The sequence below is a fragment of the Peromyscus leucopus genome, chromosome 12, assembly GCF_004664715.2.
Source record: "Peromyscus leucopus breed LL Stock chromosome 12, UCI_PerLeu_2.1, whole genome shotgun sequence".
NCBI lineage: Eukaryota > Metazoa > Chordata > Mammalia > Rodentia > Cricetidae > Peromyscus > Peromyscus leucopus.
In genome coordinates this window covers 60,475,416-60,494,325 of record NC_051073.1, presented here as the reverse complement: position 1 = coordinate 60,494,325, position 18,910 = coordinate 60,475,416, and the positions used below count along the sequence as shown (strand labels likewise).

Genomic DNA, 18,910 nt, shown 5'->3' with positions numbered 1-18,910 from the left:
GTCCTGTGTCCCATTAGGGACCTTTTTCCCACCCAGGATTCTGTACTGCATTTAGCTGTCAAGTCTCTCTAATCTGCAATAGCTTCTCAGTCATGACCTTGACAGACCTGATAAATATTCATCAGTTATGCTGGAGCTTATTCCTCAATTTGGATGTGTCCAGTGTTCCAAGATCAAGCTAAGCATATGTAATCTTGCCAAGAACAACAGAGAGGTGCCAGACAGTATGTTTTATCATTGCTGTCAACTTGGACCCCATGATGGGAGTGTCTGCCACCCACTGATGACTCTGCCTGCATCAGTTATTACAGTGGTGTTTGCTTAACAGTAATTTAATAGTGACTCTCTATCTCCATCATTCTTTCTACATTTATTAATTGGAATTCTCTGGTAAAGAAGAGCTGTTTCTGTATTAAAAAATGTCATTGATGATTCTAAAGTCTTTCAAAGGTAATGAAGAAAAAAGATACCTTGCAATGCAGAGATCTAGTTGACACCACCTTGATCAAACTTATTACATAGCTAAAGAATTTTCTCTAAACCAAAAAGAAAACAATAAAAAAGAAAACTTTGAAATACGAGAAAGAAAAAAACAACATGGTGGGCAACAATACAACTATTATGAAAGCTGGTCTTTTCCTTTGAGTTTTTGTTACACAGGTGAAGCAAGATGTATTATAACAGTGTCTGATGTGTTCTGGAATATATGTGGAAGAAATAAATAAAGGTATTATAAATAGAGGAGGAAGACAGGATATCTAGAGAGATAAGGTGTCTACATTTCACTAAAACATTAAGTGTTGACAACAGAAGACTGTGACAAACATCTATTTTGTGTTACCTATAGTAATCATTTTAAAAGCTATTAGATATTTTTAAATACTATAGATAAAACTGAAATGGAATCATTAAAAATTCAAATAAACCATAGGAAGATAAGAAAAGGAAAATGAAAAGCAGAAAAAATAAGCCCTAATATATCTATAATTATATTACATGTAAATGGCTTACATCCAGCAACTAAAAGACAGAGATTGGCAAAGTGGACTAAAAAAAAATATAAAACCAATTTTGCTGTCCATCAGAAAATTATATCAGTGTAAAAGGATGGAAAAGGATATGCCATGTACTTTAATATAAAGAGTACTTATAATAGTATAAATATCAAAACATTTCAAACCAAAAAAAATCATGACACGAGTCAAATTGCCAAGATAACAAAGCAATCCTAAATTTGTATAAACAAAAATCACATAACTTCAAAACATGTGAGACAAAACCAGAACTGAAATGAAAACTAGATAAGTCCACAATTCAACTCCTAACAAGAGCAGGAATCAGTAAAATTGAAAACAGAAAAACAGAAGAGGAAAAAGAAAAAACAAAGCCCCTGATAGAATGAACAGCTGGTTTCATCAGTGAAACAGAAACTGACAAGACCAACACTGACAATATAAATCAGCAACATCAGAAAAGAAACAAAATCATTATAAACATTGTAGACATCAAAAGAATATTAAGGGATAGGACTACCAACTTTACACAATGGACCAGACCACCTCCACAAAACCCAAAACTACCATAATTTCATCTACTGAAATAGAAAATTTGAATCATTCTACGACTATTAAGAAAATTGAATTTTGGGCTGGAGAGATGGCTCAGAGGTTAAGAGCACTGGCTGTTCTTCCAGAGGTCCTGAGCAATTCCCAGCAATCACATGGTGGCTCACAACTACCTATAATGAGATCTGGTGCCCTCTTCTGGTGTGCAGGCATACATGTAGGCAGAGTAGGCAGAACACTGTATACATAATATATAAATTTTAAAAAGAAAATTGAATTTAAGGCGGTATATAGCTAGGGTAATAAAGACATATGATTGTGGTAAGATAATAGATCAAAAGAACATAATTCAGAACCCAGAAAGAGTCTCACACAAATATGCCCAACTGAGTTTATATAAATGTGTAAAAGTAATTCAGTGGAAGAAAACAGTCTGATAAAGAAATGATGCTGGAACACTTGGTCATGTATAAACAAAGAAAAAAAACCCCTCAACTTGAGTCTCATACCACAAAAAGAACATAACCAAAAAAAAAAAAAATCCCAAACTTACATATAAATCATAAAGCTACAAAACTTAGAAAAACCCAGAAATCTTCAGAATCGGCTTAGCCATCTCTCTGGCCCTGAAGCTGACTTCATAAACATCTCTATGCATACTGTATGTTCACCCATATACAGACAGCTGACTTCATAAACATCTCTATGCATACTGTATGTTCACTCATGTACTGAGAGATTAAGGAAGGGTTATAAAATGTTAGCATGTAATCCATAAAAAATGATCAAATTAACTTTATAAAAATTAAAAACTAGCCAGGCAGTGGTAGCACATGCCTTTAAATCCCAGCACACAGAGGCAGTGGCAGGCAGATCTCTGTGAGTTCGAGGCCAGCCTGGACTACAGAGTGAGTTCCAGGAAAGGCACAAAGCTACACAGAGAAACCCTGTCTCAAAAAAAAAAAAACAAACAAACAAAAATTTAAAACATATTCTGCAAAAGTGCCCAGGAGGCTAAAAAGACAAACTATTTACTGGAAAAGGATATCATAAGACACATATATGAGAAGGCGACTATCTAGAACATTATTTTTTAAAAGCTTTTTAAAAAGTAGCCCTCCCAAAGTAAAAACCAACCCAATCAGAAACAGGCAAGAGACAGGAGCAAACAGTTCACTGAGGAGGACACGCAGATGAAAAATGAGCACACGAAGCAATGGTGACCATCACTAACATTAAGGGACTCCAAAATACAAACCATGAGGAAATCCTGCTGTAATGGCTAAGACAGAACAAAGTGACCACCCCAAATACCAGTGGAGTTACAGAGAAGGGCAAGAATGTACATTACTCTGGAAAATGGTTTCCTATTAAAGGTAAGCATACAGTTACCACAGCAACCAATAACTTTACTTCTGGGTATGTACCCCAAATTAATGAAGACATAGCCATACAAAAGCCTATACATGAAGCCAGGCATGGTGATACATGCTTGTAACCCCAGCATGAGGCTGAGGCAGGAGGATAGCGTTTAAACTTAGCTTGGGCTATACAGTGAAGCCCTGTCTTAAAAAACCATCAACTGTATAACAACTTGGATGAATTGTCAGAGGATTATGCAGAGTAAGAAAAGGCCAATCACAAAAGGCTAGGTTTAACTAGAGGTTTGTGCCTTTCCCATCCCAAATGTGTACCCCCACTATGGGGCTATCAGAAAGCAGAACTTCAGAAAGTTGCTAGTCTAGATGGGATATAGGGTGGAGTGCCTAAATGGAGGAGTGGCCTTAGAAGAAGGGAGAGCAGCATTCTGTCTGCTGTGTAAAGACACAGCCAGAAAGCAGCCTTCTCCAGGCCAGGGAGAAGTGTATCTATAAAAACCTTGGTCTCGGACATCCTAGCCTCTGGGACTGTGAGAAATAAACACCCTTGTTTAAGCCTCCTCCTAGCCTATGTAAGTTTGGTTAGAGCTGCCTTAACTGATGTCTATGTATTGTATGATTCCATTTATGTAACATAGAAGGAAACAAGAGGGATTCTTTTGGTGACAGGAATATTCTCTATCTTGACTACATCAATAGCAACACAGGCTTACGATATTGTATTATGATTTTCAGGATGGTACCACAGGGAAAGCCAGGTAAAAAGAATTTATAGGATTTCTCCTATTATTCCACGTGAGTCTATAATTGTCCTAAATGAAAAAAAAAACACTTCAGCAAGAAAGACAAATGTATACATATATTTATGTTTATCGGGAGCTTTATTTACTATTGGTATAAGATATCAGAGAATAAAGGTGGGCCCGCATGTGCCATGGCACGTGTGGAGGTCAGAGGACAATTTTTGGCGTCAGTTCTCTCCTTCCACTTTTGGGTGGATTTGAGGGACTGAATTCAGGTCACCAAGGCTGCCTGCTGAGCCATCTTACCACCACTATTTTTTTTTAACTATTTATTCTTTGTGTATACATGTTTGTGTATCTGAGTGTGGACACCTACATGTGGGGATCAGAGGATGTTTCAGGAGTTAGTTCTCTTCTTCTAACTTGTTTTGAGTTTTTAATGAGTTTTTATTTTAGCAGTTTCTATTTAAACTTTATTATTAATGTTTCAGTGTGGGTACCAGAACATAATGCCATAGAGTATGTGTGGGCATCAAAAGACAGTTTGGTGGAGTTGGTTCTCTACTTTGACATGGAATCCAGGGGTCAAACTCAGGTTGTCATTCTTGCATGGCAAGCACTTTTACCTACTCAGCCATCTCTCTGGCCCCTGAAGCTTATTCATAAACATCTCCATGCATACTGTATGTTCACCTGTATATACATAGAAAGATGAAAGAACTGCTATGAAATGTTAGCAATAGGTGATTCTGCATATACTAGTCTTCTAATTTTTCTGTATGTTTGACAGTTTAGAAAGGGAAATACTTATAGTTTAGAAACGAAATAGACTTAGTATCTCTGCTAACCCTGGCTCTCTTTGAAATACTCAGTATTAAAAGTAGTCCCTCCTGGCTGAGCTCTGGGTATCAATCAGCTCTGGCATCCTGAAGAAAAGGGCAACCAGGTCTATAGTAGTTAACTTAAGAGAGCTGACCTAACACATTAAAACATACCCTGTCAACTGGAAACACAGCAATAAAATAGTAAAATGTAACTGCAAAAAATAGTTACCACTCTGCTCAGCATTTTTGGAAAGCGGGACGCTTAATGCCCATATATGTACAGGAAACCAGTTTGCTTCCCATTTTTAATTTTTTAAAACTTTATTATTTAAAAAAACTTGCAAATAAAATATATATCACACACCAATATTTACCAGACCCAAAGTCTATCATCTCAGTGAACTTAGAACAGCCACTCTGAAGCTGTGGAGCTTCACACTGGATTTTACACTCTTCTTTCTTAAAGCAGGGATTTATTTACTTCTCTCAAGTGATACCTGAGTAACACTAGCCTGCCATTAAGCGGCTCTTCCAAACACTGTCATCTGTTCTGGGTGATGTAAGAGCACTGTTGTGGAGTAACACAGGTAACTAGCTGTGAGAACGGTGTAGCCCTCAGTGAAAACATGGTGCTGATCAAGGGCCTGGTGCGGCTTCTGTGATGACTTAATGGTACGATGAACGTCAAGGGCTTAGGGAAACACAAGGCGTCAGTAACACTGCCATTATGACTAGGCAGTGAACGTTGCCTTTGTGAAGCAAAGCAACCGAAGCTTTACCTTTCTAAGAGCTACCATTCATGAAATACTATTCACATGAGACTCATGAGGTACAGCTTTTATAACATCATAAAAAGTGTACGAATGAGAAGTACTGACTTGGCTAGGTTAGAAGTAGCATGATATGGGGATGAACCTGGGATCTAAATTCTGAAGCATTCACCATGACTCCTCCCCTTTCCTGCTTATGCCGTCTCAAGACAGTACTGAGTGCTTCTGTTCTCGTTTTTACAAATGAGACAATAACCTTGTATGATGGGGTATCGGGATTAAAGTGGGAAGCCCATAAAAGAACACTGTGTAAAATTAAGCACTACATGCCATTAACAAACACATGGCTTCACATTACCTGTATGAAATGTCCTTTGTCCTAAGGAAGCCTGTCAAATTTAATGGACTTCTAAAGATAACATTAAGAAAATTTAAAGATTTTAAAAAGTGAAGCACTAAAACTAAAATTTATAACTGTTCATGTTTATTCAAATAAAAGTTCAAATATTCATCAAAGTATTTCCCTAGAGAGTTCTACAGAATTTTGGGTAATCTTAGGAACATACTAACATACATCTTCCTAGCTTCTTTCTTTTTTCCTATGTAAGCCAGAGGAACATGCTACCTACAAAAGTTAAGTCAGGGTCCCTGTTTGCTTCTTATGTTCAAACAAAAGCACTCCTGAGTTTGGGTCACTGACATGGTCATTCCTCCCATCCCTCCCCTGACCAGTCTCCCTGTCAGCCAGGAGTAGAACCCGCCCCCTTCTAGAGTCTCCTGGACACTGTTTAAGTGCCGGTTGGGTATTCTTCTCAGTGGCAATACTTCTCTACCTTGCTGTCACAGGCACAGTCTGGGCTCCCTTTATGCTCCATCCGGGTTACCAGAGTCATCTCCCAACCGGTTTCCTAACTGCAGTCTCTCTGCCCTTTCAACCCATCCCATTCATGTCTCCGAACTTGAAAATCCTGAAATGTTCCTTCTGCTGTGTACCCCCTATTCAAGGCTTTCTCCAGAGCACCAAGTCCTCTGCCTGGACGCCAATAATTCTCACTAGGAAATCTAGAAGCAGCCTCACTATTGCAGGAACATGACAGGGCACCCTTGAAGTCCCAGCACAGAGAAAGGGTTACGAGTAAGTTCACCAGAAACCTCTGTCCACTCAGACGGAAGTGTATGTTACAAAGGTGACGAAGATTCAAATTTAAAAAGAGGCGATAACTCAGACACCATTTTTATGTACATTTTAAATACACGGACAATTATCAGACTGGACACATGAAACAAACAGTAATGGGGAAGCGTTTTTTAGAAATGGAAGAAAACCTACCTGGTAAAGGCAGGCTGCTGTTCCAAGGAAAAATGCAATGATGTAATTGAGGTCCTCACCATCACTCTGTAAAACACAAAGAAAGATTACCTTTTTGCCGGCAGCACCTATTTAAACAAATAGTCTACCAGGATAGGGTATGACAATGTTTATGCACAAACACTTTGTATAAAATTTATGAGTCTTAAAAGACAAATATAAAACACATGGTAAGACAGAGGAAAAGAAGGGTATGCCTCAGCAGTTAAAAGCACTGACTGCTTTTCTAGAGGACAGGGGTTCAATTCCTAGCACCCATATGGTGACGCACAACCATCTGTAACTCCATGTGCACTGGGCACACAAGTGAAACACAGATGTACATGCAGACAAAACACTTATACACATAAAATGAATTTAAATTTAAAAGGCAGAGAAATGGGAAGTTGAGGAAAACTCCAAGCATTCTGTGTCTTGGCCTCACCTATCAATGGCATTTCACTCCAGGGAAGTTGAGAAGCACCAGGGAAAATCTGGTTCCCCCATAGCACACAGTCTCTTCTTCCTAGTAACACTACATAAACATGCACAATATCCCAGAGGGTGACCGACCAAGTTCCTCCTGCTCATGAGGGTCACTGCTTAAATAAAAACTGACAAACTTTACTACCCAGAGGCACATGAATGAATTGCCCAATAAAGTAACTTGACATGATAAATAAAACTGTGGCAACCGAAAAGCTACTGTCCACTAGAGTGTGCTAAATCCCAAAGAGAAAGATCGGGACTGGCTATAATGGCACTGTGCTAGCAAACAGCAGAGGAGGGCCAGCCAGGGCCTGTGTCCTTGGTATCCTGCAAAGTATCAACATTCAACTTCTTTCAGTAAATGTATGAGCGGAATGTAAAGCCCGGGCAGAGGAATAAGGGTTTCTCTTCATGCGGGAACATTATACTAAGCCCCTTTTCCTTCTTTTAGAAAAAATTATTTTCTTTTTCCTACAGGGTCCCATTATGTAGCCCAGGGTGGCCTCAAATGCTCAGTCCCCTTGCGACAGCTTCCTAAATGCTGGGATTTTGTGGAGGTGGGGGCATTAGGTGATAGAAATAGGAGCAAATTGCTTTAGTGCAATTGATTGGGTACAGAACAGTCCACAAGGCAGAGGAGAGTGGCTTATCCTAGTGAGATCTTAAAACAGGAACGTTAATCTTCTTCGGATACTCAGGTCAATTCTGCCCCAGAGGCAGGAAGGGCCAACTTGAAGCCTTTCCACTTTTATAATTCCAAGACTTTAAATAAGCTCTGATTACTTTTTGGTCCTTTTTCCTGATTATAAAAGACTACGTTCATTGTAGAAAATTGTGGAAGATATAGATTGTATGAAGAAACATGTAGTCTGTAATCCCACATATGGGAAAATTGTTGTTAACCCTTTCATGTATTTCTGGTTCTTTGTCTCTGCCTCTCCCCTCCTCCATCCCCAAAGAACCAGAACCATACTTCTGTGTGCTGCTCTTTCGTACATAACATAACATACATATAGTACATAGTACATAACATAACATACATATAGTACATAGTAACATAAACACTTTCCCAACATCGTAAATAGTCCTCATCTACAGGACATGTGAAAGAATGTCAGCCTCTCAATGTGTAATAGGACTTAATTACTGTCCTATACAGCAGTGGTGGTTTTTCTCAGAACTTACACTGCCATTTGAAACCTCTCTTAACTGCCTTTGGATCTAAAAGCACGTTCCCAGAGTCAGTCTGACATGTGCTCAAATCTTTATTTACAAGCTGTATTTTGGATTGCTTAGCTCGTTGCATTTTGAAAAACAGAAGTAGAACATTTCTGCTTTGTAGTAAGTATTCCAAACATCTTAGCGTCCAAGAATCTTAGGACACTGATGCTTGACAGCCCCCTGGGCTTGTGGAGTCTATGCCTCTATCCTGCACAATGAAAGGTGAGACCACAGCAGCCTATCTAAGGTCACTGCACTAGTTACTGGCAAAGAGATCACAGGTCTCCTGACGTCTAGGGCAGCATTCCACTGCTGTGACAGGATTCATTTTCTAATACACCATACAGAAATTACTTCTGGGTTGGCATCAGCCTAATTACCATTGTTTCAAAACTGATCCTTAGCTGAACCCATGCAATAAAAACGATGTGATAAAAGCTTATGCATTCCTGAAGTGTCAGCTCACAACAACCTTATTAACATCTCTAAACTCAGAACAAAGCAAGGAAGAAAGTGCAAATAATCTAATTTACACATTACTGTGAACATGAAATCAAATTTATCAACTTAAAAAATATATATATATCACACAACAAATAAAACTTTGGTGCCACATATTTTAATAAATCCTTCTCACACTAAGAAGTAGTTACTAATCGAGCATAAGCAAATTTGTGCTGAGCTTTTGTTTTTCCATTTTCTACACACTTCATTTGTATGTGTGTATGAACACGCATATAGGTATACACATACACATGCCCCAGCACATATGTGGAGGTCAAGGAAAGCTTGCAGGAGTCAGCTCTGTCTTCCCATCTGCGGGTGCAGGCATCAACCCAGGTCATTACACTTGGCAGCAAGTGCCTTTACCAGCAGAGCCATCGCACCAGCCCCTTTATCCTGAATGTTTAAACAACATGACAATACACGGAAATGTTCACTCATGTGAGTCTTCTAAATAAATATGCCACAAGCACAAGGTAACACAGTCAAAGTTAATGTTGCAACCGTTTTGAATAGTCAGTATTTATAAACCACGGTTATAAAACTGTAAACTTTAAATTAGTACCTATATGCTATTCAAAATCAGGAAATATACAATATATTATTCACTAGATCCAAAATTATAATTTTCAAATAAATTCTTTGCTTTTTTCTCCCTACTTTTTTAAAGACAGGGTCTCACTGTGTAGTCCTGACTGGTCTGGAACTCACTATGTAGCTCAGGCTGACTTATAACTCACAGAGATCCTCTTGCCTCGGCATTCCCAGTGCTGAGAATCAAGGTGTGTGCCCGGCACCCAGTAATCCTTTACTCATTAATCAAGTTTTATAGAAATACGGAGGCTGTTGATTCTGGGACTGTCTTCCCCTCTTTCACCACCAAGATCTGAATAATTCCACTCAGGTAAGATTTGTACAAAACTCTACAGGGAAGACACCTTCAGGAAGATCTATTTAACTTTAAGAGTTTATTCCTAACATACAATGCTCTGATAAACCAGATAGGAGCCTAGGATCAAGTCTAATGGCTATTAAGAAAAAAAATCCTCATCCCATAGAAGCTGTGAACTTAACTCTGAGGGAAAAGAAAAAGTGACCAACATCAGCTCATTGCCCCAAAAAAGATTTACCTGTACCTGAAATTTTGGTAATTGAAAAATCTACCAATTAAATAGGTTTACCTAATTTTTTTACTTCTGTTTGCCTACAAGTATTGCTTTTCATTGCTGAGGATTGAACCCAGGGTATAACATATAAGAAATATATGAATTTTTTTCAAAAATATCAAACCCAGGGTATAGTAAGAATTGTTATCCTCCTAGCCCAGCCCTTGTTTTGATGAGCAATATTTACATGGTTCAAAGTAAAAACAGTCTATGAAGAGGCACATAGTGAAGCCTTGCTGCCACCCTACCCCCATCTGTCAGTTCCCACCATGTTTATTACTTTCTTATTCTTTCAGGGTTTATTTATGCAAATTAAAACCTGTACTTATCCTTGGTGTGTGTGTGTGTGTGTGTGTGTGTGTGTGTGTGTGTGTGTGGTGTGTGGGTGTGTGGTGGGGTAAGCTGGCAGGGACTAGTGGGTACCAGGTCAATAGATCTGGCCTGTACTTCACTGACATTCTCAAATGTGCTCTGCAGGCACAGTTATGTATATGGACCTCAAGGCACAGATCAGATTCCTGAACCTGACTCCATCTAGCTGGGCATCAAGGTCCTCACATGGTTCATGCGGGGGGCGGGGGGGGGGGGTGGGGGGAAGGCTCAGGCCCCCACAGAGAAGCCTAATCCATGCTTCTAAGAGCAGGCAGGGTTCAACAGGTTGTACTTTTAACTATTGCCAAGTAGAGCTCACCTCACCGAAGAACATCAAAACATCAAAGCTCAGGGTAAGAACATGCCTCCCTTTCCAGTTTTCCTTGGACTTATCATCAAAGAGAAAGTCTTTGTTTTACTGTTGGCTTTTAAAATACATTTTTTTTTTTTTTAAAGACATGGTCTCACTATGTAGCCCTGACTGGCTTGGAACTCAAGAGAAATCCACCTGCCTCTGCCCAACTGCTATATTAAAGGAGTGTGCCACAGGCCCAATTAAAATAGATTTAAATTTTAGATTAGCCTTAGACATATAGAAAATGAAGGAGAGAGTCTGCCTATGTTCCTCACTCCCCGCTCAGTTTCCAGTGACAACTGGAATCACTGTGGTACATACAAATGCTGAGCTAGTATTGACACATTGTTACTGACTGAAGTCCGCTCTTCCTGTTGTAGGCTCTGTGGTCTGGACACATGGACAATGGCAGGTACCGACCACTACAGTCACACAGCACCATTTCACAGCTCCAATAATCTCTGACTATACACACTCACATCTCTTCCCACCTTGGACACTACAGAACTTACTGTCTATAGATCTGCCTCTTGCAGAAAGTGTCCAGTATGCAGTTTTTCACGCTGGCTGCTTTCACCAAACAATATGCACTTAAGAGGTCTCCATGTCTATTTATGACTGACAGCCATTTCTTCTATTACTGAATGGTAGTCCACTGTATGAATTACTACCATTTACCACTCATCTTCCATAACTGCTTCCTTGAAATGATGATTAAGTTGCTATAAACATTCACATGGTGAAAGTGCTCTACTCTGGTGAGAGACTTAAGAGCACTGGTACTAAATGATAGAGTAAAGCCATGGTTAGCTCCGTGAGAAACAGCCCAACTGTTTTCCAGAGTGGCTGTAACATTTTGCACTCCCACTTAGTGGCAAATGAGAGTTCCCTTGTTCCACATCCTCATCAGCATTGGGAAGTGTTAGCTGGCTGGGCCGGGGACATGTTTTAACAGGTGTTGAGTGGCATCATCTTGTAAACTTGCAGTTCTTTGATGACATACAATGTCCAGCATTTTTCTACATGCCTGTCTGTCATCTGCAGTATCCTCTGCAGTGAGGTTGTCTACTGCTCTTTTGGCCATTGTCAGTGGGTTGATTTGCATTCTTAGTTTTGAGTTTGTGGAATTAATTCTTTGTGGGTTTTAGGATCCTGTTTATGTGTGAGTGAATGTTTAATGTGAGAGTGAAGGTGCTCTTGGAGGCCAGAAGAGGGCATCGGATGCCCTGGAGCTGGAGTTCCAGACAGCTGTGAGCCACCCAAGATAGGTGCTGGGAACTGAACTTGGGTCCTCCAGAAGAGTAGTAGTAATAAGCACTCTTCACCAATAAGTCATCTCCAGCCCTACAGAGTCAAGGCTCTTTATCATAAGAGATGTTTCCAAGTATCTTTTCCTGGCCTGTGGCTTTTTTCACTCTCCTGACTGTTTTCACAGAACAGACTTTGTTGGGTTTTAAGACGTTTAGCAGCATATTTTTCTTTCACAACACTTTTGGTGTTGCACCCATAGTCAGACCCTAGGGTCACATAGGTTTTCTCTTATGCTACTTTTTTTTTTTTAATTTATAAATTTTAAGCTTTGTTCTTTATGTTTAGGTCTATGACCCATTCTGAATTCCTGTTTATTCCTTCGCACGTGGTTTTCCAGTTGTTCCAGAACCATGTTAACTACTGTCCAGTCTCCATTGATTTGCTTTTGCTTCTTTATCAAAGACCAGGTAGCTCTACAGATGTAAGTTTATCTTTAGGGTCTCCGATTCTGTCATGGTGATCTACTGTTTATTCTTCTGCCAAGACCATATCGGTCTTAATCACTGTAGTTTATAGTAAGTCTTTATAGTAAGTTGGACAATGTGAGGCCCACTTTTGTTCTTCATCAGGACTGTGTAGACCATTCTGGGTGTGAATAGTGGTAGTCTGCCCCTCGCACAGGGCTCCTAAAACCCTTGTAATAAAGGTGCTAGGAAAATCTTTTGCCCCCATTGGTCTCTGACACCAGTCCTGTCCCAGATTCCCTAAGAGCTTTCAAATTTCCTGAGTTAGAGAAGGATTGACCCAGAACTCCCAAACCACTTGGAATTTCTTGAGTAAGGAGGACAGCTTTTGTTCCGAAGCCAACTACTATAGACTCCTAGATCAGTGGTGGATACCAGGAAAAAACAAACAAACAAACAAACAAAACAAAAAAAAAAAAACCCAGCTAGATGCCTGAGATTTCTGTCTCTATCCCAATCTTCCAGGGAGGAGAGGAGAGATGATAAGTTTAATAACCCATCATGCCTTCCCCCAAATCTCTAAAACATGGAGTTTGGAGAACTTCTAGGTTGGTGAACATCTCAACATGTGAGGAGGGTGGCAAACCCAGCTCCACAGGGATAGAGCCCTTGTCCAGAGCTTCCCCAGTCTCTCCCTTTATAGCTCTTAATTCATCTGTGACCTTTGAAATATCCTTTATAATTAACCACCAAATGCATTTCTGAGTCCGAAAACTATTCCAACAAATGATTGCTCCAAAAGAGAAAGTTGTATAAACCTCAACTTATAGCCAGCTAGTCATCAGTACAATCTGGTCATACAGCTGGCATCTGAAGTAAGGGTAGGCCCATAAAACTGAGCCCTTAGCATGTGAGTTCTGTCCTAACTCCAAGTAGACAGTATTAAAACTGAACTCAATTGTAGGACACCTAGATGGAACTAGAGAATTGCTTGGTATGGAAAGACCTCCCATTCATCTGGTGGCAGAAGTGAAATTTTGAGTTTTGTTGGTGAGAATACAGAATAAAAGCATTTTCATTTTTTTCTGCATACTGGGTCTTTTCCATATAAACGTTGCAATCACTTTATTGAATACACAAAATAACTTGCTGGCATTTTGACTGGAACTGTGTTTAATCTATGCATCAGGACAAGAAGAACTGACACCTCAATATTGAGTTTTCCTCTCTAGTGTGGAATCTCTTCTATTTATTTCCTCTTTGATTTCTTTGGTCAGAGTTCATAATCTACTTTATATCAGTCCTGTAAGTGTTTTAGATTTCTTTGTAGGGACTTCTTTTTCAGTACTTTCAAATTTCAATTGTTTGTTGCTGGAATTTAAGAAATTTTTAGACAGTTCAACCTCCCATCTTGTTATAGAACTATAATCACTTCATAGTTTCAGGAGCTTTTTGTTGGCTCTTGGGCATCATTATATAGCTAATCATGCCATCTGCAAACTTCTTTCTTCCATCCATATTTTTTTTCCTTTTCATCTTATTGTATCGGGTGGGATTTCCAGTGCAATGTTAAATAGAAGAGGTTAGAGGAGTTCTCTTCACCCTATTTCTGTCTTAGGAGAAAAGTATCTAGTACATTAAAGGTGTTAGCTGCTTGAGATTTGAAAAGGCCCCTCTACTCTTAGTTTGCTCCAAGCTGTGTGTGTGTGTGTGTGTGTGTGTGTGTGTGTGTGTGTGTGGTTTTTTTTTTTTAATCATGGATGAAGGTTTTTAGATTTTGTCAAATACTTTTCTGCATCTATTGACGTGATATGATTATTATTTCTCCTTTAGACTGTCGAAGTGATAGATAGCAGTAACTGATTTCAAATACTAAATCAGCATTGCACACCTGGGACAAATCCCACTTGGTTGTTGTATAATTATTTTTGTTCATTACTAGTTTTGATTTATTAATATATTGCTAGAAATCTTTGCATCTGTGTCCAAGAAAGATAAATGGTCTGTAAAGTTGTCTTTTAAAAATGTAAACAAGCTGAGACATCTCAGCACAAAGAGTCAATTACATCTAAGTAGCTGGCAGTTTGATCAGAGTGTTCTTCTAAAACCTAACGCTGTATCACTGCCATTAGACAAGTGTATTACCAATTAGAGAGAACACAGAACGGTTAGCAATGAAGAGAAGCTTAAGTTAGTTGCAGCATTTCAAAAGCATGACAGGCTATAGTACACAAAAACTTCTTTCAGTTTTTCAGTTCTGAACCAGAAGAGGAAGAACGAGAGAAGGAGCCCCAGAAGACGAAGGACAAGATAACTGAGTGCACGAAGGAAATCTAAGTTACCCTTAACAGGCTGGGCCAGAGCAATACCCTTGTCTGCCCTTTTAACTCCTAGGTGATAGGCCCTGAGCCCCAGCTTCCGCAGCTTCCACAGGATCTTCAGTCAGGATGGAAACAAGGCTTTGTGACAGTCAAGCTTGTCTCCACCTAGGGCTACTTGCTAACTCTTTACACACCCAGCCCACTGTTTTTTCCATTACATCAATAAAAGTGTTTTAAAGACTGCTTTATTTATTAGCTTTTTCAGTCAGCAGTTTCCAAATTGCCCATTCTCTTGACAGCTTGTCTGGCTGGCTGAAAACTGAACTTTTGCTGGAATAAATTCAACCTAGCAGAAGGATGGGGCAGAAGGCAGAGGGATGACAGCCAGCATCCTATGCCTAAAAGGGGGCAGGAACTTTACCTGAAGTAAACTGTTTAGGAGAGAAACTGTGAATAGAAGAGAAAAAAGAATGTATCCCTTTTAGAAACCATGATGTCATCTGCTTTCTGTTGGCTTTAGGTACCTGAACACAGAGGACATGTAGAATGGTACCATGAACCTAGCACGGTGAGCAGGTTTTTATAAATGGTATCCTGAACTTAATGCTAGAGAGATAGACAGACACACAGACACAGACACTCCACAGAGAAGGGGTGAGGGAGAGAGAGATCAAGATCTGATTTGTGTAATGTGATCCCGTCAAGAACTCTTGGGAGAAAGCGAATGGATCAAAGGAAGGGGTAACTGTGCATCTCAAACATGCGGACTTGAAGAAAGGAGATTTCAGAAAGGACAGGAGAAGGTTACACAGTTGGGTAGCTTAAGGCTCTGGAAGAAACTCCCCTGGGAAATGAAGTACCTGAAGCAAGAGGCAGCTCAGGTTTGAAAAGGCCACTAGCAAAGGACAAGTAGCAGCACTTACATAGGAACACACAGAGGCAGTGTCCATGTGGACTACCACCCTGCTTCTACTCTCCTCTGCCCTCTTGTTCTTCCAAGACCAGCTCACCCTCTCTCCTCGCCTCTCCTGAATCACAGTGACCTCTCCTCTTCCTGGCTATTACTCCTAGATGTCTTTGTCTATCCAATTCAACTTTAAGCTGTGAGAATGTAGAGTCCATGCTACATAGCTTGATGTTCACACAGTGCCTGTCAACAATGCTCCAAAGAGTGAGTAATAAAGGAATATGTCAACCAGAAGTCAGTAGTTTTGTTTTTTGTTTGTTTGTTTTGGTGGGGGTTGCTTTTGTGATGTTTTTGTTTTTGTTTTTTGTTTAGAGATAGGGTTTCATTATGTAACCCAAGCTGGCCTAGAACTTACTATGTGGTTTCAGCTGGCCTCAAATTTGTAACCCTCCTGCTTCAGCCTTTCAAGGGCCAGGATTACAGGCATGTCCACTGGGCCTGCTACTAAAATCATGCTTTTGAAGGAAGGTAGAAAAGGGCATGTATAAGAATACAGATTTTGAGCTGCACTGTAAATTATACTAAGACCTAATCCAATTCAAATCAATTATGTAACAAGTAGACTGAATAGACACAGTCACCTGAAACTGCAAATATAGCACAGTACCTGCAGGAGGCTTTCTATGGCATGGAAGCCTCGAATTAAATTCAGAGCTCCGCATAAAAGACTAAGGATAAACGCCACAATCCCTGACAAAGTTGCTGGTTCCAGTCGTTGATGTGCTGGAAGAGAAAAGAAATGGTCAGAAATGAATACCAGTATCTCATGTTAGCTGAGCTTATGTAGACCCAAATTCACTGCTCAACTTAGATGGGTCAAAAGCAAATAAATAACTTTAAACAATATATCTTAGTAATTAAATATCCCCCAGCCCCCAAGGCAGGGTTTCTCTATGTAGCCCTGGCTGTTCTGGAACTCATTCAGCAGACCTCAACTGCAGAGATCTGGCTGGCCTCAACTCAGAGATCTACCTGCCTAGGCTTCTAAGTGCTGGGATTAAAGGTGTGCGCCACCATATCCAGTTTAAATATTCTTTCTAAAATGAAAAATGTTTGGCAACATAAAAAATCCCATTCTCAAGTCAAATGGAACTAACATTGTTTTTCTACATTTTAATAGATGCCTCTAAACTTCTGTTTTTGATAAGAGATGCTATGATATCTGTCAGTAAATCACTTGGGGGAAAAAACTACTAGCAAAATATGTATACAACTTGCAATTTGGTACAAGTATTTGCAAAAGATGACTTTGCTTGGAGAGTCAATGGAAAGCTCCTATGCTTTCTGAAAATGCTTAGAAAACATTTTTAAGGATAAATATAGCTTGCTTTTAGGCAAAGCCCACGTATCTGGAACAGAAGACTATAAACACCACTGGCTATATGTGAAAGCCCAAATATAATTGCCACCCAAGCTCTTCAATAGAATGCAGTCTTACAGCTAGGAAGACTGAGCCCTTGGTCTCCTGAAGGTAAAAATGACTAAAATAAAACCAAACCAAAAGCAAACCAGCTGCATATTGACCACTTCATCTTTAAAAGCATTCTCTTAATTTTCAGGCTTCAACAAAGTACAATATTCTGTTACACAATCATTTCCCTTCACAATCATTTTACAGTTATTAGGACTTACAACTGTGACTAAATGAAGACACAAACTAAACACACAATCAGTAAACTTCCAAAAGGACAGCGGCAAAGAGGACAATAGGACCCTTTTCATTTCGTTATTTAAACCACTGAAGCGTAAAAAGCCAACAATGAAGTTAATGAGGCAGAACATTAATAAAGGAAAAGCTCAGATCTTTGCAAGTTATATTTAGCCATCACAGCACAAAAGATTCCCCAAAGAGTTAATAAAAACCCCAAAACCCACATCTCATGAACTCTTCTTCAGGATCAGCAGAAAGTACTAATCTAGAATAACAGTCATAATTTCTTCTTTGTCCATGTCTAGTCTTTCAATAAATTCCCTTGAGATTCTAATATGAAAATAGAAAGGCAAATGTCACTGTGTAGTATTGATACCATAGTCTTTCAGCAGTGAAAAAAAAAGGTCACAATTAGTCATATTTTGCAGCATCTGTCCCTCTGGGTCCATCCTTTCCCAGTAAGAGGGAGAACTGGCCTCTCATAAAAAGCGAATGGCCTTTAGGAATAAAACTGACAACTGAATAACTATCAACTATAATTATCAAATCACACTGCCATATGAAACAAGTTACCTCACAAAAGAAAAAAACCCAAACAGTGAAAATTCTAGCTTTACATGGTCAAGTAAGGTGTGTTCAAAGGAAATCTGCTACCATTTTCATGTGTTGATGGCAATGTATTTAAGCAATGAACAAGCCAATATACATTATTAAGTTTCTAACACTTGCCTTTTAACCTCAGAACATGTTTTATAATAATAGTACACCATTTATGAATTCATCATTTCAAAATGACCAAAGATATTTTAAAGGGTAAAAGCAAGTGCTAAGTCGCCTTTAATGAAGACAAGGAAAGCATTGTGCACAAGGGCAGGCTGGCATGGTGCCCATTTATGTGGGCAAGAAATCCCAATGTGTTCATCTCCCTGCTTCATCCTCACCCCTTTCCCAGGACCTGTGGCTTGTTTGCCAAGAAGAGTTATGAAGCAAACTTCATTCTGCAAACATAAGAGGTTGGCGTCACAGAAGGGCACTTTCTCAGTTTGATGAGCAAACGAGATATTTAACCACATTGTAAAGGATTTATTGTGTGCTAGCTGTTACTTCAGTGAAACAGATTCTAGAATTTATTTTTATTTTTTTGTGCATTGGTGTTTTGCCTGCATGTATGTTTGTATGAGGGCATCAGATCCTCTGGAACAGAAGTTACAGACAATTGTGACATGCCATCTAGGTGCTGGGAACTGCACCTGGGTCCTCTGAAAGAGTAGCAGTGCTCTTAACCACGGAGCCATATCGCCAGCCCCTGGATGTGAAACAGATTCTAGATCTGCTGTAACCCAAGAAAAGTCTGCAGCATATTCAGTGTGGCACCAGGCCAAGAACTAATAGATAGAACATATATGTGAAGCCATAACAAATGGGGGGCTATGCAGGAATAATACGAATTTTGTTTTGTTTTCTGAAGCCAGGTAGCATCACCTGAATGGCTTTCTCATTTTGCTACTGTCAGATGTGCG

General features: G+C 39.5%; 1 protein-coding gene across 5 annotated transcripts in view; it reads right to left on the bottom strand.

Moving 5' to 3' along the window:
• Positions 1 to 18,910, bottom strand: part of Sec22a (SEC22 homolog A, vesicle trafficking protein) — a 56,729-nt gene that overhangs the window by 3,520 nt on the left and 34,299 nt on the right. For all 5 annotated transcript variants that reach the window (XM_028886320.2, XM_028886321.2, XM_028886322.2 and 2 more), the window contains exons 5-6: positions 16,347 to 16,462; positions 6,612 to 6,677 (exon numbers count right to left, since the gene is read on the bottom strand). In XM_028886320.2, the coding sequence (XP_028742153.1) occupies positions 6,612 to 6,677; positions 16,347 to 16,462 (182 nt within the window). The remainder of the gene's footprint in view (positions 1 to 6,611; positions 6,678 to 16,346; positions 16,463 to 18,910) is intronic.